We start from the raw sequence: 25,517 nt of genomic DNA, 5'->3' as shown, positions 1-25,517 counted from the left end.
AAGTGTAGATCTTATATTTTATATCTTTAACATCGTCTCTTTTAAATATATGTCAAATAGACGAGTACTATTTTCAAGAGAATGATATTAAGAATATCTTGATTAAGTTAAGAGTTATACTCGGTAAAAATACTAAAATTAAGTAGACGAAAGTCCCTTCGTATTTTAAAAATACAAGTTAGAGTTAGAGTTGGAAAGATGTAGATCTTGTATTTTATATCTTTAACGCCGTCTCTTTTGAATATATATCAAATACAATAATTAGCTTTCTCCATGGTTTTCAAGATAATGATTTTTAGAATATCCCAATTGAGCTAAGAAATATACCCGATAAAAAAAACTAAAATCTAGTAGACAAAAGTCACGTTATACTTTAAATATACAAGAGAGGTAGAGTTGGAAAGATGTTGATCTTGTTATTTATATCTTTAATATTGTTTATTATGAATACATGCTAAATACACGAGTTAGCTTTCTCCATGACTTTCAAGACAAAGGTCTTTAGAGTATCATATTTGAGTTAAGAGTTATACTCAGAAAAATCACTAAAATTACATAGACGAAAGTCTTTTTAAATTTTAAAAACACAAGTGAGAGATATAGTTGAAAAGAGGTAGATATTATTTATATCTGTAACACCATTTTTTTTATATAGGAAATATACATCATTTCATTCTATAAGGAAGTTACATATGTAACTCAAAATTACAAGCCAAACTAAATTCATGTTGTAAGCTCCCCGTGCACAAATATCTTTGCAACGACATTGTCTGAACATCAAAAACTCTCAAAAGCGAGAGTGTCAATTTCTGTATAAAACAAAGGTAGAACTAACCTGCATCCAAACTCCATCCTCCAAAGGAGGAGAAGTAAACACTACACATCCTTCTAACCGGAGGAGGGAGGAACCAACACTGCTATAGACATATGTTCAATAGCCTATTTCACTTTATTTTTCCTACAAATAACACCAACAAACAAATACTAACAAAAACAAACCGACATAAACGGAAATACAGAAAACGGAAACGACCAAACAATACCAACAAAACAGAATCGGGAAAACAAAAGGGAAGGCAGGGTGGCGCGCCACACTGGGAAGGGGCCGATCGGTCAGTGAAGACGTTGCCGGAGTAACACCATCTCTTTTGAATATATGTCAAATACACGAGTTAGCCTTCTCAACAATTTTAAGGAAAATGATATTTAGAATATCCTAGTTGAGTTAAAACTAGTTATATTCTGTAAAAATACTAAAATTAAATAAATGAAAGACTCATTGTTTTTTAAAAATACAAGTGAGAGATAGAGTTGGAAGACGTAGATCTTATGATTTATATCTTTAACACCGTCTCTTTTGAATATATGTCAAATACAATAATTAGCTTTCTGCACGATTTTCAGGATAATGATTTTTAGAATATCTTAGTTGAGTTAAGAGTTATATCGGGTAAAAAAACTAAAATTTAGTAAAAGAAAGTCTCTTTACATTTTAAAAATACAAGTGAGAGATAGAGTTGGAAAGATATTGATCTTATTATTTATATCCTTAACATAGTTTCTTATGAATATATGTCGAATACACGAGTTAGTTTTCTCCATGACTTTAAAGATAATGATCTTTAGAAATATCTTAGTTGAGTTAAGAGTTATTCTCAGAAAAAACACTAAAATTATGAAAGTCTCTTTATATTTTAAAATACAAATGAGAGATAGTGTTGACAAAATGTAGATATTATTTATATCAGTAACTTTAAACTACAAGTGAAAGATAGTGTTGACAAAAGATAGATCTTATTATTTTTATCAGTAACACCATCTCATTTAAATATATGTCAAATACACGAGGTAGCATTCTCCATGATTTTAAGGAGAATGATATTCAGAGTATTCTAGTTGAGTCAAGACTAGTTATATTTGGTAAAAACACTAGAATTAAGTAGTTGAAAGTCTCTTTGTATTTTAAAAATAGAGTTGGAAAGAGATAGATCTTATAATTTATATCTTTAACATATTCTCTTTTGAATATAGGCCCAATACAGTAATTAGATTTCTCTACAATTTTTAGGAGAATGATATTTAGAATATTCTGTTTGAGTTAAGAGTTATACTCGGTAAAAACACTAAAATTAAATAGAAAAAATCTTTTTGTATTTTAAAAATATAGGTGAGAGATAGAGTTGAAAAGAGTTAGATCTTATAATTTTTATATTTAACACCATCTTTTTGGATTATATGCCAAATACAATAATTAGCTTTCTTCGATTTTCACGAGAATGATATTCAGAATATTGTGGTTGAGTTAAGAGTTATACTCGGTAAAAATATTAAAATTCGTAGACGGAAGTATCTTTGTATTTTAAAAATACAAGCGAGAGACAAAGTTGAAAAGACGTTGATCTTATTATTTCTATCTGAAACCCTATCTCTTTTGAATATATGCCAAAAACAAGAGTTAACTTCCTCCACGAATTTAAGGAGAATGATATTTAGAATACCCTATTCGAGTTAATACTAGTTATACTTGGTAAAAACACAAAAAGTTAAGTAGACGAAAGTCTCATTATATTTTGAAAATACGAGTGAGAGTTAGAGTTGGGGCGAGGAAGATCTTAAATTTGATATATTTAACATCGTCTTTTTGAATATATGTCAAATACACGAGTCAACTTTTTCCACGATTTTCAGGGTAATGAAAAATATCCTTATTAAGTTAAGAGTTATACTAGATAAAAATATTAAAATTAAGTAGACAAAAGTCTCATTGTAATTTAAAAATACAAGTGAGAGATAGAGGTTGAAAGAGGTAGATCTTGTAATTTATATCTTTAACACCGTCTCTTTTGAATATATGCCAGATATTTGTAATAAGCATTTTCCATGATTTTAGGGAGAATGATTTTTAGGATATCCCGATCGAGTTAAGAGTTATACCCAATAAAAGAATTAAAATCTAGTTACGAAAGTCACGTTACATTTTAAAAATACAAGTGAGAGATATATTTGGAAAGACGTTGATCTTATTATTTATATCTATAACAATTTCTCTTTTGAATATATGTCAAACACATGAGTTAGCTTTTGCCATGACTTTAAGGGGAACGATATTTAGAATATCCTAGTTGAGTTAAGACTAGTTATATTCGGTAAAAACACTAAAATTAAGTAGTCAAAAGTCTATTTGTATTTTAAAAATACAAGTGAGAGATAGAGTTGGAAAGAGGTAGATCTTATGATTTACATCTTTAGCAAGTATCTTTTGAATATATGTCAAATACAGTAATTTGTTTTCTCCAAGATTTTTAGGAGAATGATATTTAGAATATCTGGGTTGAGTTAAATTAAAGTTATACTCGGTAAAAATACTAAAATTACAAAGATCAAAGTCTCTTTGTACTTTAAAAATAAAAGGGAGAGATAGAGTTGGAAAGATATTGATCTTATTATTTATATCTTTAACATTATTTATGATGAATATATGTCAAATACATGAGTTAGCCTTCTTCACGACTTTTAGCATAATGATTTTTAGAATATATTGGTTGAGTTAAGAGTTATACTTGATAAAAATACTAAAATTATGTAGACGAAAGTCAATTTATAATTTAAAAATACAAATGAGAGATAGAGTAGAGAAGAAATTTATCTTATTATTTATATCTGTAACACTGTCTCTTTTGAATATATGCCAAATACACGAGTTAGCTTTCTCCACGATTTTAATGAGAATGATATTTAGAATATCCTAATTGAGTTAAGAGTAGTTATACTTGGTAAAACCACAAAAAATTAAGCAAAAGAAAGCCTCTGTCTTTTATAAATACGAGTGAAGGATAGCTCTTTATATTGTATATTTTTAATACCGTCTCTTTAAAATATATCTAAATACACGAGTTAGCTTTTTCCACGATTTCAGAAGAATAATATTTAGAATATCCTCGTTGAGTTAAGAGTTATATTCGGTAAAAATACTAAAATTAGGTAGACAAAAGTCTCTTTGTATTTTAAAAATACAAGTGAGAGATAGAGTTGGAAAGAGGTAGAGGTTGTAATTTATATCTTTAACATTGTTTCTTTTGAATATATGCCATATACAATAATTAGCCTTCTCCACAATCTTAGGGAGAATGCTTTGTAGAATATCCCAATCAAGTTAAGACTTATACCCGGCAAAAAAACTAAAATCTAGTAGATGAAAGTAACGTTATATTTTAAAAATAAAAGTGAGAGATATAGTTGGAAAGACGTTGATCTCATTATTTATATGGTTAATACTGTTTATTATGAATATATGCCAAATATATGAGTTAGCTTTCTCCATAATTTTTAAGAGAATGATCTTTTGAATACCCGGTAAAAATACTAAAATTAGGTAGACGAAAGTCGCTTAGTATTTTAAAAGTACAGGTGAGAGATAGATTTGGAAAGACGTTGATCATATTATGTATATCTTTAACAGTGTCTCTTTTGAATATATGCTAAATACAGTAATTAAGTTTCTCCACAATATCAGCAAAATGAGTTTTAGAATATCCAGGTTGAGTTAAACATCATACCCGGTGAAAGTACTAAAATTTAGTAGACGAAACTCTCTTTATATTTTAAAAATACAAGTGAGGGATGGAGTCTGAAAGACATTGCTATTATTATGCACATCTTTCACATTGTTTATTATGCATAAATGCTAAATACGCGAGTTAGCTTTCCCCACAACTTTCAGTAGAATATCTTTAGGATATTCTTGTTGAGTTAAGACTTATATTCATTAAAAACACTAAAATTAAGTAGAAAAATGTCTCTTTATATTTTAAAAATACAAGTGAGGGATAAAGTTTGAAACCGATTGATCTTACAATTCTTATCTTTAACATTGTTTACTATGAATATATGTCCAATACACGAGTTAGCTTTCTCCATGACTTTTGAGAGAATGATTTTTACAATATTCTGGTTGAGTTAAGAGTTATACTTGATAAAAAAAAAAAAAAACAAGTAGACGAAAATCTTGTTGCATTTTAAAAACACGAGTGAGAGATAGAGCTGGAAAGAGGTCGATCTTATATTTTATATCTTTAACATCGTCTATTTTGAATATATGTCAAATACATGAGTTAGTTAATTTCTCCCTGACTTTCAAGAGAATTATTTTTAGAATATCTTGGTTGAGTTAAGAGTTATACTTGGTAAAAACACAAAAATTAAGTAGACGAAAGTCTCATTACATTTTAAAAATATGAGTGTGAGATAGAATTTGAAAGAGGTAGATCTTATATTTTTATCTCTTTAACGTCTCTTTTGAATATATGCCAAATACATGAGTTGGCTTTCTGGACAATTTTTAGGAGAATGATATTTTGAATATTCCCGATGAGTTGAGTTAAGAGTTATATTCAGTAAAAAACTAAAATTAAGTAGACGAAAGTCTCTTAATATTTTAAAAATACAAGTGAGAAATAAAGTTTGAAAGATGTAGATCTTATAATTTATATTTTTAACACCATCTCTTTCGAATATATGGCTAATACTGTAATTAGTTTTCTCCACGTTTTTCAGGAGAATTATTTTTAAAATATCCCCGTTGAGTTAAGAGTTATATTCGGTAAAAACACTAAAATTTAGTAGATGAAAGTCTTTTTTCTAAAAAAAATACAAGGGAGAGATAGAGTTGGAAAGACGTTGATCTTATAATTTATATCTTTAACACTGTTTGTTATGAATATATGCGAAATACACGAGTTAACTTTCTCCACGATTTTCAGGAGAATGATATTTAGAATATCCTCGTTGAGTTAAGAGTTATATTGGGTAAAAATAATAAAATTAAGTTGACAAAAGTTTCTTTGCATTTTAAAAATACAACTGAGAGATGAAGTTGGAAAACGGTAGATCTTGTAATTTATATCTTTAACACCGTTTCTTTTAAATATATGCCAAATACAATAATTAGCTTTCTCCACGATTTTAGGGAGAATGATTTTTAGAATCATCCAGTTGAGTTAAGATTTATACCTAGTAAAAATACTAAAATCTACTCGACGAAAGTCACATTATAATTTAAAAATACGAGTGAGAGATATTGTTGAAAAGACGTTGATCCTATATTTATTTCGTTAACAATGTTTAATATGAATAAATGCCAAATACACGAGTTAGCTTTCTCCATGACTTCTAAAAGATTGATCTTTAGAATATTCTGGTTGAGTTAAGAGTTATACTCGGTAAAAACACTAAAATTACGTCGATGAAAGTCTCTTTGTATTTTAAAAATACAAGTGAGAGATAGATTTGGAAAAAAAGTAGATCTCATTATTTATATCTATAACATTGTCTCGTTTAAATATATGCCAAATACACCAATTAGCTTCTGCCACGATTTTAAAAAGAAAGATATTTGGAATTTTCTAGTTGAGTTAGGACTAGTTATATTCGGTAAAAATACTAGAATTAAGTAGTCAAAAATCTCTTTGTATTTTAAAAATATACGTGATAGATGGAGTTGGAAAGAGGCAAATCTTATAATTTATATGTTTAACACCATCTCTTTTGAATATATATCAAATACAATAACTAGCTTCTTCCATATTTTTAGGAGCGTGATATTTAGAATATTCTGATTGAGTAAGAGTTATACTCGATAAAAGCACTAAAATTAAGTAGATGAAAGTCTTTTTGTATTTTAAAAATATGAGTAAGAGATAGAGCTAGTTGGAAAGAGGTAGATTTTATATTTTATATATTTAATACCGTCTCTTTTAAATATATGCCAAATACACGAGTTAGCTTTCTCCCTGAATTTCAAGAGAATAATCTTTAGAATATCCTGGTTGAGTTAAGGGTTATACTCCGTAAAAACACAAAAATTAAGTAGACGAAAGACTCATTGCATTTTAAAAATACGAGTGAGAGATAGAATTTGGAAGAGGTAGATCTTATATTTTTATATCTTTAACTTTTTTTTTTAATATATGCTAAATACACGAGTTGACTTTCTGCATGATTTTCAGGATAATTATATTTAGAATATCTCCGTTAAACTCGGTAAAAAACTAAAACTAAGTAGACAAAAATCTTTTTATATTTTAAAAATACAAGTGAGAGATAGAATTTGAAAGAGGTAGATCTTATAATTTATATCTTTAACACCATCTATTTCTAATATATGGCTAATATTGTAATTAGTTTTCTTGATGTTTTTCAGGAGAATATTTTAAAATATTCCCATTGAGTTAAGAGTTATACTCGGTAAAAATATTAAAATTTAGTAGATGAATGTCTCTTTTTTGAAAAAAATATAAGTGAGAGTTAGAGTTGGAAAGACGTTGATCTTATTATTTATATCTTTAACATTATTTGTTATGAATATATGCCAAATACACGAGGTAGTTTTCTCTATGACTTCCAGGAGAATGATCTTTATAATATCCTGGTTGAGTTAAAAGTTATCGTCAGTAAAAAACTAAATCACGTAGACGAAAGTCTCTTTATATTTTAAAAATACTAATAAGAGATATAGTTGGAATGATGTAGATCTTATAATTTTCATCTTTAACACGGACTCTTTTGAATATATATCAAATACAATAATTAACTTTCTCCTCAATTTTCTAGAGGATGATGTTTAGAATATCCTGGTTGAGTTAAGAGTTGTACTTTGTAAAAATACTAAAATTAAGTAGAAGAAATTCCCTTTATATTTTAAAAATACAAGTGAGAGATAGAGTTAGAAAGATGTATATCTTATAATTTATATCTTTAACACTATCTCTTTTGAATATATGTCAAATACAGTAATTAGCTTATGCACGATTTTCAGGAGAATGATTTTTAGAATATCCCGGTCAAGTTAAGTGATATACTCCGTAAAAATACTAAAATTTAGTAGATGAAAGTCTCTTTATATTTTAAAAATACAAATGAGAGATAGAGTTGGAAAGACGTTGATCTTAATATTTATATATTTAACATTGTTTGTTATGTATATATGCCAAATACATGAGTTAGCATTCTCCACGAATTTTAGGTGAATGATCTTTAGAATATTATGGTTGAGTTAAGAGTTATCCTTAGTAAGAATACTAAAATTGAATAGACGAAAGTCTCTTTGTATTTTAAAAATATAAGTGAGTGATAGAGGTTGAAAGATGTAAATCTTATTATTTATATCTGTAACACTATCTATTTTGAATATATGTCAAAATACACGAGTAAGTTTTCTCTACAATTTTAAGGAGAATAATATTTATAATATCCTAGTTGAGTTAAAACTAGTTATACTCAAAACACTTAAGTAGTGGAAAGTCTCTTTGTATTTTAAAAATACAAGTGAGAGATAGAGTTGAAAAGAGCTATGTAGATTATATAATTTATATCTTTAACACTATCTATTTTGAATATATGTCACATACATTAATGAGCTTTTTTCACACTTTTTAGGGGAATGGCATTTAAAATATCTTGGTTGAGTTAATAGTTATACTCTAAAATTAAGTAGAAGAAAGTCAATTTGTATTTTAAAAACATAAGTGAGAGATAAAGTTGGAAAAAGGTAGATCTTTTGGATCGTTGAATAGTTGAAACCCCAGACCCGACCAAACCAACTACATCGTTGTCTACAATAAACGCTTGCTAAATAAATATAGATATGTAATGTAGAAATGATAAATAAAAATACTCTTCAAAATAATAATACGGAGGTAGCTCAACAAAGCCCCGCGACCACCAAAATTGGGAGTTTTGGGATGGCACAACCACGAGATTGAAATAGTCAATTTTGAAAAAATTCTTTATTATTTTATCTGGCCTCGTTTGTTTTTACAATTATTTTCATCTTATTTTATTTAATTATTATAATTTTTTTAAATTATCACATAAAATAAATTAAGTAATTTAATTTTTTTAAATCTTAAAATAAAAATAATATTAAAAGAATATATTTTAATAATATTTTATTCAATTTTTATCTTATCTTAACTGATCTCATCTTATCTCATCTCATTTGTAAAAACAAACGAATACTTTGTAAAGAAAAGTCTTAGCCCCCATTTGGATAGTAAGATTAGATAAGATGATTTTAGATAAACGAATAAAATATTATTAGAATATTATTTTTTAATATTATTATTATTTTAAAATTTAAAAAAGTTAAATTATTTATTATATTTTATATAAAAATTTAAGAAAATTATAATGATAAGATAAAATGAGTTGAAATAATTTTTCAATCTAAACAGACTTTAAAAAATATATATATATATATATTTAGGTGGCCAGCTCGAGATGCACCAGTATTTAAAGTTGCACGACGCCGTTTGATCATTCCGTAAGACCGCAATTTTTCGGGCAGTAAGAAACGGGTCGTTTCGGGCATACTCTCGGATCATCTCTCGCTCTCTTCGTTCATCGCCACCTTCGTCTCTCTGCGCGGTGGGCATTCTCACTGGGAGATGAGCAACCAAGCAGATATGAGCAACCAAGCAGAGCAAGATCCCATGGCCAAAGCCACTATCGCAGCCGAAGAGCTTTACCACACTCGGGACACTTATTTTCCTGCAAACCCAGATGAGAAAATCTCCAAACTGCAAACAGAATCCGATCTTGCTCTCAAGCTCCTCGATTCTGTTCCTCCAGGTTATTTCTCTTTTCATTTCAACCACAGGCATTCATTTTTTTTTTCAATATCACAAATTTTCTGGTATTATACGCCTTTGGTTGCTGAGAAAATGTAGGAAAAGGGTGAAAAATGAATCTTTGGACTGGGCACACCCTGCTGTTTAGCTTTGAAAATTGAAAGAAGGAATACTCTAAAATAAATATAAACAACCTTTTGTGTAAAAGGACTTATGAGGTTGCAAGAATGCTTCTTTTCCCTGCCACATCCATCTATTAAACATAGCTAACATTGTTAGCTATTCAAGCATACTATCTTGGGATTTGCACTACTGAGTTTGGTATGGAATACCAAGCTTGATTATTTTAAGATTTCATCGTAATAAGGACGAAACCGGAATAGGTTCAATGGTCGAGAAACTGTGAAAAATGAGTTAAACCCATTTTCTTGAATTTTGAGAAATAAAATCTACTAGAATACGTAGATTTTGTTGACGCCTTTGGGGTCTAGTGGATCAAAAACTCATAAAGGAGTAACATATGTTGTTCATTTTTTTTAATTTGTTTTCCTCTTCTCTCATCAATAAAATTCTTGTTTAGTGATAAAAAAAAATCTTTCCCTTTTATTTGTTCCATCATTTTGTTATGATGTTGAGGGTTAAAGGTTTAACCAAATTAGTATTTAGCAGTTCTAAGGCTTTTGGATTAATGGTTAGGTTTTTAACAATTGGTATCAGAGCAGAGATCATGTTACGGGTTCAAGTCATGGAGGGGTTGATCGATAGGTGGGATTAAAATGCATTGATACTATGTATGGGCATAGTGTTAAGTTATTGAATACTGATAGATAAGTGAAGCCGCCAAAAGGGAAATGACTACCACTAGGTCAGTGTCGATAGAGTGGGCCACTGCGGACTTTGGATTTAGAAGCGTGGTGGAAGTTATGATGTTGAGGGTTAAAGGTTTAATCAAATTAATATTCAACTATCCTAGGGCTTTTGGATCAATGGTTGGGTTTTTAACACATTTTGAGTGCGTTTTTTTCCCATGTACAGAAGGGTTTCTCCAAAGCTTTCTGTTCATTCTCTCAAGATAATATTGTGTTAGGTCTTCCCTCCTTCTGACAATGACTGGAAATTCTGTAACATAGCGTCCCCTTTTTATAGGTCTTACCCATTTAGGAAGCCTTGAGTAAATAGGTTATCATATCATAGCTTTTTATCAGTAGTTCTATTTATGATTAAATGGGTGCATCTGTCCATAGGAGCCATAGGCAGTTGGATGTGGAATTGAAACAAATTATTGCATTGTGAACATAAGATGAGCAGAAGAAGTTGGCATTTGCTTGTGCATAACCTCTTAATGGTCATATGCTGTGCATCTGTGCTTGTTATAGCACTCTAGATTGCTTCTGCCAATGATACAGCTGACTATAGATTAGTGCTTCAGGAATTTCCCATTATTATTCATTCTTTGCTAATCTATATTTATGTCTCATTTGAGTCTATTTGAGACCTTATTGTGTCATTGGGCAGAACAAAGGAAATTGCCCATGCAGCGTGCAGCATATGAATATCTGAGAGGAAAAATATTGGATGTATTTCCAGACTATAGGAAAGAAGCAGAGGATCATCTCTCAAAAGCTGTGAGTGAGAAGAAATTGTTAGTTTCAAAAATCTTTTTACCAATAAATAAATAAAAAACTGTTGTGCTCAGGCTGAAGTTCCTCTTTCAATTTTGGCTGTTCCCTGTTCCAGGTTAAGTTGAATCCATCTCTTGCAGATGCTTGGCTGTGTTTAGGCAACTGCATTTGGAAGAAGGAAGATCTATCTGCAGCAAAGAACTGCTTCACTCTTGCATTAAGCAAGGTCATCACTTATATTGAAGTTCTGTTTTTCTTATAATCAGGCATCCCTTGTGCTTCCATATCAGCAGTGTTTGATGGATCATTATAATTTGTCTCATGCAGGGTCCTAACAAAAAAATACTTTGTCAGTTATCCATGCTTGAAAGAAGAATGGCTCAAGGCATGGCTCTTTTCCATGTTATCTGTTTATCCTATTTTCCAGTAAACAGCAGGAATCTTTTGGATAAGGATTCTTTTTCTCCGTTATATGTCACAACAAACCTTAAGTTGGAGAAGTGAATTGTACCCTGATTACAATTGATGCTTCTCCATTCTTAATTAGCTGAAGTTTACTCTGAAGTTGATATATAGATTCTTCTTTCATATTGGAGTTTAGTGGTGAAAAATCTGATGATTACACTTCTCTCTCTCTTGTTTGGATTTTTTTTTCTTTTTGGAGGGGGAGAGGGTTAGGACAATAGGTATAGTAAGTTGAGGATAAAAGCATACCTCTCCCTCTTGGGAAAGCTATACATGTGTTTAGTCATAAGTTAAGAACTTTATTTTGGACTTCAATATCTATACATCATTAGGCTTACCAAATTTCCCCTTTTAAAGGAACTGAGAATGAGGTAGAACTTATTGAGGAAAGCATCCAGCATGCAAAGGAAGCTATTACTTTGGACGTCAAGGATGGGAATTCTTGGTGTAAGACTTCCTATAAAATCCATAATTTGCACAATATATAGATCTTCAAATGTGATATACATGTGGCATGTTGCAATGCATAATGACTTTATATTTGGTAGTCTTTCTTCTGGCTTACTTTGTTGTTATAGAGTTGATAAATTGACCAACGTCTCTTCATGCTGCATGCTCCTATACCTTACTTAATGTGCACATGTAAACAAGTATGATGTGTCATGTACACTTAAGCTGCTGGTTTACTTGTTTGTTTATTTGATTTAAAACCATACTGATTTTTTGTTGATTCCATCTGTCTGTTGAAAATCTTAATGGTTTCATCTTAAGCACAGACAATCTAGGAAATGCATGCCTTACCAGTTTTTTCGTGACTGGAGCTTGGGATCACAGCAAACTTCTGCAGTCTTTGAAAGCATACCAAAATGCTGTAAGTCTCCAGAGTAAGGGCTTCTCTTAGGCATTTTCTGGTCCTTTCTCATGATTTTGGTTGCCAATCTTGTTGATTTTTCTCTTATACTATGATATACAAGGGTTGTTTCCCTTTCATTTTTTGTGTTGTAATATCATTTTTTGATAATATTTCAGGAGAAAGATGAAAGAATGAAGTCCAATCCAGACCTTTATTTTAACAATGCTACTGTGAGTTGCAATTTCTCTCTCTGTCTTTTCCTTTACAAAAAATCTATGTACAGTCACTTTTGCGTACTCTTTGCACACTCCACTAATGTGATTGATTGCATCATTTTTTTAATATAAAATAACTCCTTTGGCCAATCACATCAGTAGAGTGCGCAAGGAGTACGCAAAAATGACTGTATGTAGCAGAATCTTTCCTTTATATTCTTGGTCATGTTGATTAGGATTCTGTCCTTCCTTTCTCTCCATTGATACCAATGTATTGTCTCTCTCTCTAGGAAGAGCTCAATTTGGTTTAAGTGAAAGGTGGATGGGATAAAGAACTAGGATCTCAAGTTTTGTGAGGACAACTATGTCTTTATGTGTTGAAACATAGAAAGTCCAATGTAACGCCCTAATGAAAGGCCCAAGTCATATGGTCTATACTCTAAAAGGACTAGTCAATGATACAATTGGAGCTCCATTGGAATCTTATAAATTGCAAGAACTTCTCCTTCCCAAGAAACCACATGGCCTATACTCCAAAAGGACTAGTCAAAGGGTACGTTTGGGTGTTGAAAAATGTTGAGAAGTGTTGAGAATGTTTGTGAATAGTTATGAGTAGAGATTGGAGTGAGTTTGTGAGTCCCATTGAGAGTATTTTGAGTTGTTTGGATGTGTGAAGTATGTTGAGTTGTTGACTTTTGAGTAGGTAGTTGAAAAATGTGTGGATCCCATAAATATTATAGTGATTTTATTTTTAGTAATAAATATTATAATGATTTTATTATAGTGATTTTTTAATATTAATAAATATTGTAGTGATTTTATTTTACTTTTATATATAATAATGATAAATAGTATAATGATTTTATTTTTAATTTATATATAATTGTGATAAATATTATAATGATATTATTTATATATATATAATAGTTTTAAATATTATAGTAATGTTATTTTCTATTTATACATTATAGTGATTTTATTTTTAATTTATATATAATAGTGATAAATATTATAGTAGTTTATTTTTTATTTATATATAATAGTGATTTTATTTTTTATTTATATATTATAGTGATTTTATTTTTTATTTATATATTATAATGATTTTATTTTTTATTTATATATTATAGTGATTTTATTTTTTATTTATATATTATAGCGATTTTATTTTTTATTTATATATTATAGCGATTTTATTTTTTATTTATATATGATAGTGATAAATATTTTTTATTTATATATTATAGTGATTTTATTTTTTATTTATTATATAATAGTGATAAATATTTTTTATTTATATATTATAGTGATTTTATTTTTTATTTATATATTATAGTGATTTTATTTTTTATTTATATATAATAGTGATAAATATTTTTTATTTATATATTATAGTGATTTTTTATTATTTATATATTATAATGATTTTATTATTTATATTTAATAGTGATAAATATTATAGTGATTTTATTTTTTATTTATATATTATTGTGATTTTATTTTTTATTTATATATTATAGTGATTATTTTTTATTTATATATTATAATGATTTTTTATTTATATTTAATAGTGATAAATATTATAGTGATTTTATTTTTTATTTATATATTTTAGTGATTTTATTTTTTATTTATATATTATAGTGATTTTATTTTTTATTTATATATAATAGTGATAAATATTTTTTATTTATATATTATAGTGATTTTTTATTATTTATATATTATAATGATTTTATTATTTATATTTAATATTGATAAATATTATAGTGATTTTATTTTTTATTTATATATAATAGTGATAAATATTTTTTATTTATATATTATAGTGATTTTATTTTTTATTTATATATTATAATGATTTTTTTTTATTTATATATTATAACGATTTTTTTTTATATTTAATAGTGATAAATATTATAGTAATTTTATTTTTTATTTATATATAATAGTGATAAGTATTATAGAATGTTTGTGAATAGTTATGAGTAGAGATTGAAGTGAGTTTGTGGGTCCCATTGAGAATATTTTAAGTTGTTTGGTATGTGAAGTATTTTCAAAAGTACGAGAATACTTGAAAAGTGTTGAGGATACTTGGTCACCCAAACACAGCCAAAATGATACAATTGGAGTCCCATTGGAACCTTATAAAGTGCAAGAACTTCTCATTCTCAAGCAATGTGGGATCTCATACACCACTTACCCTTATCCTTATCATATGGGGTATCATATCTAATGATCTAATGCTTGTATTTGAGTGATGATTTTGAGGGACAAGTCTTTGGTGTCGCAGACAGAGTTGTGATAAGACCTATATATAGAGAAAAGGATAATAGTATGAGTAATATGGTGCTGGATACTCTTTTTTAATATATAATTTTTTTTTTTATTAGATCAAGTAATTAGGCATAGCCTGAGTAGATAAAGAGTATACAAGAGAGAAAACCTAATTATAAGCTAGGAGCTAGAAAAGGAAACAAGAAAATCATGAAAATTTGCCTGATGAACAACAATTGCAGAGGCCCAAAGAAATAAGGTATGGATGGTGTGGGATAGTTACAAGTTAGATACATTGCTAAAAGAGCCATTTTAGATATAAGTCTGGTCTGAGATCTAGGTGATATAGGACTGCAGATCAGATTTCAAAAGCAGATGGAGGCTCCTTGTTTCAGCACAATCCTGTGAGGTAATTCAGGATCTGAGGGAAAATAAAGTAGGATGTTTTGCTAATTAAGAAAAGATAGGTTTTTTTGCTTTTGGGGGCTGTTGGCGGGAATATTTGCTGGTAATTAAACTACATAGGATAGTAATTTGACAGTTGGATGGCTTTTTCTCTCCGTACAAATTGATGAAAAGTGTCCCTTTTTTTTTTTTTTTTTCCTCCGATGACATTTGGTGGTCTGTAATGGCGAGATTAAGATTGAATTTAGAGTTGTTAGGTGCGATTATGATGGGGGTTTTCAAAACACTTAGTGATAGAATCGAAGGTTTTTTCATTATCAAAGGAGGAAAACTTTTTGCTTATTACCAAGAGAAGCTGGAAGGTGTTGAACAAGCTGAGATTGGGGTTGTCCATGGTTCAATGACTTGCTAAAGCACTGAAGGACTGTATGAAAGGAGTAAAAAAGGACTTCCACACCATGGTAAGGGAAGGGGATCACAGCTTCATAGCGTAGCGGTGCTCAAATACTCGCAGTCGTTTCATGGCGATAGTGGAATATGGTGGTGGTAGCAGGCGCAATCTTATCTTCATACCAGAAGATATGGAGGGGAAAGGATAGAAGAGGATGATGGAGGTGCTGTGGCAGGTCACAAATGAAGGGAGAGGCGGAAGCCACAACAGAGGAGGAGCACCTTTGAGGCCACTGGTGGCGGTGCTTCAGCCACAGAATCACTCCTATAGGGAGGCTCTGGAGTTGGTGCAATCCCATGAAAATCAGGGTGGACGCAACAGCAACGTGAAGGCTCGAAGAGGAGCCTCTGCAAGTCAGGGCAACTGGCATGGATTGGGCAGAGCTCCTCTTACCGTTGGCAGATTCACTGCACAGTGGAAGGATGGCGGTGGCAGACCTGTTGTCAGCCTGGCAGAGGGGGGTGTACACAGTACGCTACTAGACTTGAAGGCACAATTGGGTGTACTTCAGAACATAGTGGATTATTTGATAAGAAGTGATGAGGAAAAAAGAGATACGGGCGTGGGCTTGGAGATTAATAGAGTTTTAGATGGGCAGCTCAAAAGGGATCAAATGGGATTGGGCTTGGATGTTGCTTGACCCAGCATGGCAGCTGATGTGGAGAATCTCAATAGCCTGCGTGGAACTAGTAGAGCCACAACAGCAGAATGTGTGGGCCGCTCCTTTGGGCCTCAGCCCGTGAGACAAAATGGAAGAAAGGAAAGGCTCGGGACCCAGAGGGACACCCGACGATGGCCTAGAGGGTGACATCAACAGTGGAGGAGCCATCGGAAGCTATTTCCATTAGGGCTCTGGATGTTTCTTTACCAGAAAACGTCAGATCTTCGGCACATCTTGGCCAGAAAATGCCAACGAGCAGTAGGGAAGTGGTATGTCATTCGGCGAAGGCTCGACAACAGACTGAAGAAGGTCGTGATGCTTACTCCAACGCCTACGTTCCTTGGAAGTGAAGAGGGAGCTGTTGAAGGGCCCTCACAGATGCTTATCCCAATGCTGGGCCCCTCTAAATGGGAGGGTAGGAATCTCTTTGTGGAGGAGGAAATGGGGATGCCGATTAATTCACAGTCAGTCTAGTGATTCTAATTGGGTACTACATAAGGTGAAGGAAATTCAATATTATGTGGGGATGGAGTGTGAGGGATTTGAGGAACAATTTATGGTTTTTCTTATTGCCATTGAAGTGGGTCATGCTCAGCTTAAGAAATCTGGTTCCAAAAAACAGAGGGAGTTAAAGACGTGATCTCTAAGTTATGAGGACAGCTCAAGCTGAGAAAGATCCAAAGGGAAAGGGCTAGCTTCTTCTTTATGAAGCTCAAAATTATTTCTTGGAATGTCTGTGGGCTCAACAAGGCCAATAAGCGTCTTCGTATAAAAGATTTGTTTCGTGAGTGGAAGGTGGACAGAAAAATAAGTTGAAATCTATTCCAAGAAGAATTGTTCGAAGTATTTGGAGTTGTCCATATGTGGGTTGGGCTTATCTTGCATCAGATGAGGCTTTAGGAGGTGTTCTAGTGATGTGGGATAGAAGATTGGTAAAGAAAATGGAGGCATTCTTAGGGGAGTACACAGTGTCAGTTTCCTTTAAGAGTGTGGAGGACAACTTCTTGTGGGCTTTTTTGGTATTTATGGGCTGAATTTGGACAGCAACAAAAGACTTTTATTGGAGGAATTAGCTGGAGTACAAAGCTGGTTTGACCTACCATGATGCATAGGTGGGGATTTTAATGTTATAAGGTTTCCAGGCAAACGTTTAAGAGAAAGTAGGATGTGACTAGTGATGATAGAATTCTTAGAGTGTATTTTTTATTTGAGTTTGGTGGACATTCCTCTCATGGGGGGAACATTCACGTGGTCTAATAACTAGACATGGTCTAAATTGGACAGATTTTTAGTCTCATCGGAATGAGAAATTCACTATCCAGACGTATGTCAAAAGAGGCTACCTCGTCTTTGTTCGGATCATTTTCCTATATTGCTGGATTGTGGTGGTATCCAAGAAGGGCGTCAATACTTTAAATTTGAAAATATGTTGCTGAAAACTGAAGGTTTTGTGGACAAGGTTAGGCAATGGTGGTCTTCATATCAGATTCATGGTACCCCTAGCTTCATCTTTGCAGGCTAGCTGAAAGCTTTAAAAAAAAGATTTAAAGCTTTGGAATACTCTGTCCTTTGGTGATATAGGTGAACATGAGAAATCCATGTTGGAGGGCTACAAGAGTTAGACAGGACACGGGAGGGCTAGGTCCTTATCTCCGAAGAATTATCTTTGAAATCAAAGTTGGTCTCAGAATTAGAGAGGGTTACCTTATTAGAGGAGATCTCTTGGCACAAAAAATTAAGAGCTTTGTGGTTGAAAGAAAGGGATCGAAGTACGGAGTTCTTTCATAGAGTGGCTAGCTCTCATAGAAGAACCAATGACATTGAGATGCTGACTATAGATGATGTGGATTGTATGGAGGCCCTGTGATTCGAGAACATGTTGCTTATGTTTTTGAACACATGCTTACCGAGCAAGAGGGGTGGCGGCCAAAGCTTGATGGACTAGGTCTTACTTCACTTACTTGGGAGGTGTGGATTTGGGGAGAGATGGTGTTCGTGGATCAGATGGTGTATATTAACGGTGAAGTTTTTAGTCTTGGTGAATGATAGTCCAGTTGGTTTCTTTAAAAGCTCCCAAGGCCTAAGACAAGGGGATCCATCCTCACTCCTCTTTGTCATTGTCATGGAAACGCTTAGCAGAATGATCTCAGCTTTAGTTAATAATGGTTTTGTGGCTAGATTCTTGGTTGGTTATCCCAATAGGGGTACTCTTAACATTTCTCACTTGTTTTTGCAGATGATACACTAATATTTTGTGAGGTAGACCAAAACTAGATTCGGGCACTGAGAGCACTTCTGCTCTGCTTTGAAGTGACATCAAGTTCAAAAGTGAACTTTGAAAAATCAGAGCTAGTGTTAGTTGGCAATGTTCGTAACACTTGGCAGTTGGCTAACACTCTTGGATGTAAGGTTTCATTTCTTCCCATGAGTTATCTTGGCCTTTCGTTGGGGGTTGCCTCAAGGGCTAAATCAATATAGGATACAGTGATCGAGAAGATAGAATGTAGATTGATAGGTTGAAAGAAACTGTACTTGTCAAAAGGTGGCAGGATCACCTTAATCAAGAGTACCTTGTCTAATTTATCAACGTACTTCCTATCTCTATTCTCAATTCCAACAAGTGTGGTGACTCGGATTGAGAAATTTCATCATGATTTCCTCTTTGGAGTGGCATGTGGGATGACTTTCAAATTCCATCTAGTCAGTTGGGACAAGGTATGCTCCCCATTATTCTCTAGAGGATTGGAATTAGAAACCTAAGGATTTTCAATCGGGCTTTACTCGGGAAATGTTTGTGGTATTTCTTTCGAATTATGTTTTTGGGAAGGCCTTGTATTTTGGCCAAGGGCTTATTTGGAAAATTACATTTTAGGAACTAGGGTTTCATCAATTTACTGTTGGGGTTACTGTAGCTGCGCGTACTGTAGCCGGTACTGTTCATCAAGGGTAATTTTGGGTAAAAGGGGCATTATTTTGGCTAGGGTTTTGATTAGGTTTGGCTTTAAAAACTCTTTGTAGCCTCATTTGAGAGTTAGACAATATTGATTAGGTGAATAAGAGGTGCTTCCCAAAGTGGCATTTTTTGCTTGGACAGCTTCTCTGGGTAAGATTTTGACAATGGATAACATGCGGAAAAATGGCGAGACTGTGGATCATCTCTTATTGCATTGTGAGCTTGCTAGATCGTTATGGGATGAAGTGTTTTGCATATTAGGGCTAGCTTGGGTAATGTCCGCCACAATGGTTGCGTTATTGGCCAGCTGGATAAACTTAGGAGGTATTCCACAAATCAAAGCTGTGTGGAAGATGATTCATATCTGTGTACTTGTGGTGCTTGTGGCAGGAGCGAAATGACCGGACATTCGAAGACAAGGAGTTCATGATAGAGGAACTTAGATCTCTTTTTATTAGTACTTTATTTCTATTGGCCATAGTTGTAGATTTTAATGGACTCGATGTTCATGATTTTCTTGTTTCTATTGCTTCTTCCTATATAGGTGTTACCTCTTGTATACCATCTTGTATACTTGGGCTATGCCTATTCTTATTAATACAATCATTTTACTTATATAAAAAAAATAAATTATACCATGCAGAAGAAAAGGTAAACAAAAACAGAACAAACATAGGCATCACATCTGACAGAGAACGCACCACACAACCAGCATATGGCATCACTCCACACGATATATCATGGCGGTCTAAACATAATTAGTTTTTCATCATCCTTACAAGATACAGCATATGTAAAGGTCAAAAGAGCTTGCATGCAAGCTAGGATCCGAGCGAAATTGCTTGGCCATTTAAGCTAAGACTCCTACCTGTTGAAACCTGTGAGAGCTGATCAAGACCAGACAGGCTAACAAAAGTTTCTAGACATCTGAATTCTGAACAGCTGCTGGCTAAAAGAGAAATGACCAAGATCCTCATCTCATAGAAACAAGCAGGATGAAAATAGGGGGCATGAAGAGAGCTTTTTAGGGTATTCTTTTGTTACTTTAATTGTGGCTCCAAAGAGCTTTTTTACTCATCAAAAAATATTTTGGCCCCTACAAAAGTTTTTAGTGCAGTTCAGCCCCTCCTTGATTCGATTCCTAGCTTCTTCACTGGAAACAAAAACACTCTTATGGCTGAAGACCTGCGGCATTTACCTTATTTCAACATACTAAGATTCCTACCTAATTTTATTTTATTAGCTACTGTGCTTATCAAGCACACAAGTTCCTGCTTATCATCAACAGATTTTTTGTCCTATTGACTAACAGCAACAACAACCACATGAAGAATACCAAGCATTTTGTCTATTATGTTATTTACATTAAACAGATGGGATTTCTGTTTTCAGGTAAACAAATATTTAGAGAACTATGAGAGGGCCCTCAGAGGATTTGAAGCTGCTGCTTTGAAGGATCCTGGTCTTAATGCTGGAGAGGAGGTTCAAAAGATGGTTAACCTTCTTGACAAGTTGGAGAATATGTTGAGGGTAATGCATCTATTTTGTAAATGCAGCAATATGATAATTTAGTATTTATCTAAATCTAGTGGTTGGTTCCCGTGTTCTTGGGCTATGCCTATCGATATCGTAGAAGTTTTATATATCATAGAAGTTTTATATACCGATCAAAAAATAAATAAATCTAGTGGTTTTGGTTTGGTGGGCGAGACTCAATTTCATTGGTGCTCTGATAGCACCCTAACTAGAGAGATCTTTAAGGATATTGTGGAGAGAGCAGAGTCTTTCACTTTTCTTCTTGTCAACGATCAGTATTCTTTTCTTCATTATTCCACAATGTGCTGAGACTATGAAACGGAATTCAGGAGCATGTTCAAGATGTTGACAATTTTTGCCATGGACTTTTATTCACAGAAGTGGTCAATTAGTCAAGAAAATTCTTTAGTATATACTTTCATTTCTAGCAACATAGTGTCGTTCTGAGGTCAGTATAAGATCTAACGACAAAGATGCAACTAGTTCTTACAAAAGTTTTCTTTTCAGGGACATGCTCGAGCTAAACGACTTGCATCTTTAGCATCATCGCTGGGAGCTGTTAATTGTACTGTTCCTGAGTCCTCCATGTGTTTAAGTTTGTGGTTGATTGTGGATTTGAGTGAGCCTGATTTCTCTTTTCTTTATCTCTTGTCTGCTTCTGCGTTTGAAAGTGAGTTCCTCATACAAACAAGCCACTATAGATCTTCTGTTGGAAGGTCTGAACAAAGCAGTTGCAGTTGTAGGGAAAGTGGTATTCTTCATTAAGCATGAAGGCATTGCTCCCCTGTAAGTTTTATGTGTGACGGCACTATCTTAGTTTGTTTATTTGGATATTCAAATATATTTCATTTGAGGTTATGCTACACATTTTATATTTTTCATATTTTTCATTGCTAATTATAAAACCCTAAAATTTTTAAATGTCACACTCTGCCCCCAATTTTGTTTTCATTTTTTTACCGATGAATAAAAATTGTTTTCATTTTTGCAGATACTACCTGGTATGTGATTCAAATCAAATATGCTTCATTCTGTCACTCTATGGCACACGCAATGATGCGGTAAGATTAGCTGCCAAAATTGATCTCGTTTCTACTTTCTTCATTTTTTTTCTTTCTTCTTTTCTTTTATTTTTTTGAGAGGGGGATTGGGGATTGAAGCACCCCGTTGCCTCACTAGTTTCTTCTGCATAACTATGTCTAAAGCTTCTTCTCATCTTGTGCAGATTTATTCTTCTTCCGTTTTCTTTCTTTTTCTTTTAGTCATTTATCTAATTTTCTGCAGTTCATTTTCTTGTATGAAGATTTATTATTAGATCTTAGGAAACAGTCCATTCCCAGTAAACTTAACTACTTCTAGGACTACTGCTACAGCTATTAATAATAATGGTTAAGAATCTTAGTAATTGTAATTGAAGAAAGGTTTTTTTAACTCCTAGGGGTTGGCTCAAGTGGTAAAGGCCTTGGGCTTGAGGGTATGTTTTCCCCAGGTCTAAGGTTCAAATCCCTCAGGTACAAACAATCTCTAGGGGCCATCAGACTGGGTAAAGGCCTTGGGCTTGTGGGAAACTCTTTGCCGAGGGCCTGTGCACCCCCGGGATTAGTCGGGACGCTGTTCCTGGACACCCACTGCCAATCAAAAAAAAAATTGAAGAAATGCTTTTTTAATAAAAAAAATAAAAATTGGAACACTTCTCTTCTATAGGTAATTGTCTCTCCTGGCAAAGTCTAAAGTTGTTTGATTCACCATATGATCAACTTTTCTGTTCCATCGCTATATCAGCCAAATTCACCTATGTAGTTAAGACAACCATGGAGTTTGCATTTGCTCTCAAAACCGTTCCTGAAATGTCTGCTCATTGTTATCAATATTTTATCCCGAGGAAGATATCTATATTTCATTGCACTCTACGAAAGCATGAGCACTTGTATTTTTTTTGTTGCCTATGTGTACGCGTGTGGATTTTTTTTAAAAAAAAAAAAAAGAAGAGGACGGTATCTCAATTTTATTGATAGCCCTCACTTATGGCGGAGAAATACCGTGGGTACAACCAGATGCCTAGGGGTTACATATAATCATAGAATCCAAACCCAGGCATCAAAATAAGATATAGACTAACTCAAACACTATACAGTTATTAAATAAATACAAACAGAACTCAAATCTTAATAAATCAATTAAATCCAAATAAATATGCATAAAAACTGAAAAGTTGACTAAAAAAACCTGCATAGAAACCTGCATAATCCAATTTGGTCTTGCCAAATAGCTTCAACAAAGAACAAGAAATAAGAAGACAAGCGGGGAAGTAAAGAATTGCAACACCAGCCCCCTGCAACCTGCACCAAGCAAACCTCAATCCCAAATAAGGTAAAGAGCATTTGTCAAGGCGCAACAAACCTTTAAGTCTTCTAGGAATAAGACTACGAGCACGAAGATCCATACAAGAATTACAGGCTCCTTCTTTAGCAAAAAATCAGCAACCATATTGCGTTCTCGAAAAACATGACAAATACGACAATTAAGAGTCCGAATAAGCTCAATCACCTCTTCCCAAAAATCCCATAAGTACCAGTGGGAACATTCACCACGATGAATCCATGAAAGTACCATCATAGAATATGTCTAAACTATTATATCTGATAATCCCAGTTCTTTACAAAGTCTAAGACCATCTCTCAAAGCCCAAAATTCAGCTACAATATTGGTCTGAGTTTGGTAGTGACGAGAAAAACCTGCAAATAGATCTCCTCTATGATCACGAACCACACCACTGCCACCAGATAAGCCTGGCTTCCCATGCTTACTGCTAGCAATCCTATGAATCTGGAGATTTTTAATAATCGATCATGGATAGGGTCAAGAAATTATAGTCCAAAAATATTCAATACATTGATTTGTCCTCAATCTTGGATATAATTTGCAAACACATGTTTCCCTCTGTTGCTCATTTTGTGCAATTTGTATTAGAACTGAACCTTATCCTTACCATCCTTACTATCCTTACAGATCAAAGAAGGAGATCAGCTATCTTTATTGGAACCTTATTATCGTTACATTGATTTTTCTTGGAAGGGAAAGGTACTTTCTTTTGGAATATTTTTGTTATTCTTGCTTTTTTGTTAGTAGATATAAAAACTAACTTGAATACTTCATGTAATGTTATATTGTCTACTTAATGAATAACTATTAAATTTTCTTATTCCTTTTATTCATATATCCAAGTTAAATAATGAGTCCATTCTGGCAGCATTACCAGTTCAAGTCAATTCGTGTTGATTTCTTGGAACAAGTTCTTGTGAATGGCAAAGCTCTGTCTCCTCGCCAAGCAGTCCCTACATCCATCTTTGCACAACATAAACCATGAAAAGTTGAATCAAGTCACTTTTGTTCTTTGATGGGTTTTGCTGGTCTTCATTCACTTTGTGCTGTATCATTTGTAAATAGTATAGGGATAAAAAAAAAAACTACAGGAAAATGGTTTTTGCCTGGAGTGAAATAGTGCAAATGGATTAACTGGAAATGGTTCATTATGATTTATGTGGAATTGCTCATAGATGAATATTGAACGAAGTTACAAAATTGCTTCTTTCGGATATTTCTGAGGTTTCTGTGGGATGCCAATGCATGGTTTTGTAATCGCCATGTATTCAGTCCAAAATGTATCGTGAACTACTCCATTATTTTACTCTGTTGACAGAATGCATTGCACTAATTCTTTGCGTGGCCATGACAGTATTATTTACTCTGGCATTACCACTTCAAATGAACACGATATATTGTTACCTCGGCTCGCCAAGTGCAGCGAATACAATCTATTTTGTGCTGTTGATCTTTATATTTTGATAGAAATAGAGCTTTCCTAAATTGACTAGATTTTGTCAGATCGATTTTGAAGATGGTGTAAACCGCATGGTGTGGATGTTTGTAGTTTGCTGCTGTATTTTAACGCTGGGTTGTGGAGAGTATTCCTCACTTGCTAATCAAAATTAGTACTCCCTATATTCTGATTTAAAAATAAAAGAAAAGAAAAAGTATATACTGCTGTCTCACCAGCTTGTGAACATCCAGTGAATCAGTGATGGTTACCCAGCTTGCCTCACATAAATCCAGCTACCACCATCGCACCAGGGGAACCAAAACAAAAAAAATAAACAAAGAACTGGTCTCTTGCAGGGAATCATTGTCATTCTTCTAGTCTATTCATTAGCAGGAAACCATCCCTGCTGAAAACAATTTGATGAAAAATGAGAAAATGCGGCATATTTCTGATCAGCAATTTGAATAAGTTGGTTCGACTTTGTCTAAGATAAAGGCTGGTTTGCTTTTGTCACTCTCCTACTGTCTCAAAGCTAAAAATAGGTATTTGTGATTTTTTTTTTTTTTTTACGATGAAAATGATTATTTACGATGAAAACAAATTTATTATAGCTTAAAATAGTCATTTCGCTGA

At 32.7% G+C, this 25,517-nt stretch overlaps 1 protein-coding gene across 2 annotated transcripts; it reads left to right on the top strand.

Annotated features, from left to right (window-relative positions):
- Positions 1-9,332: 9,332 nt before the first annotated feature.
- On the top strand, positions 9,333-24,766 carry LOC109007991 (tetratricopeptide repeat protein 5-like). Of its 2 annotated transcripts, none has more exons than XM_018987938.2 (13): positions 9,333-9,627; positions 11,142-11,251; positions 11,364-11,474; positions 11,576-11,633; positions 12,071-12,160; positions 12,490-12,584; positions 12,743-12,796; positions 20,921-21,058; positions 21,572-21,629; positions 21,736-21,850; positions 22,056-22,125; positions 24,074-24,145; positions 24,324-24,766. In XM_018987938.2, exons 1-13 carry the CDS (start codon positions 9,444-9,446, stop codon positions 24,429-24,431), a joined length of 1,263 nt encoding a protein of 420 aa, XP_018843483.2. In that variant the 5' UTR covers positions 9,333-9,443; the 3' UTR covers positions 24,432-24,766. The 2 variants fall into 2 exon arrangements, with proteins under 2 accessions (XP_018843483.2, XP_018843478.2); XM_018987933.2 differs by having other exon boundaries at positions 24,315-24,766.
- Positions 24,767-25,517: the final 751 nt, after the last annotated feature.

The sequence above is a fragment of the Juglans regia genome, chromosome 13 (assembly GCF_001411555.2).
Source record: "Juglans regia cultivar Chandler chromosome 13, Walnut 2.0, whole genome shotgun sequence".
NCBI lineage: Eukaryota > Viridiplantae > Streptophyta > Magnoliopsida > Fagales > Juglandaceae > Juglans > Juglans regia.
Note: the sequence above shows the minus strand (reverse complement) of the source record. Positions and strands in the feature narration are given on the sequence as shown.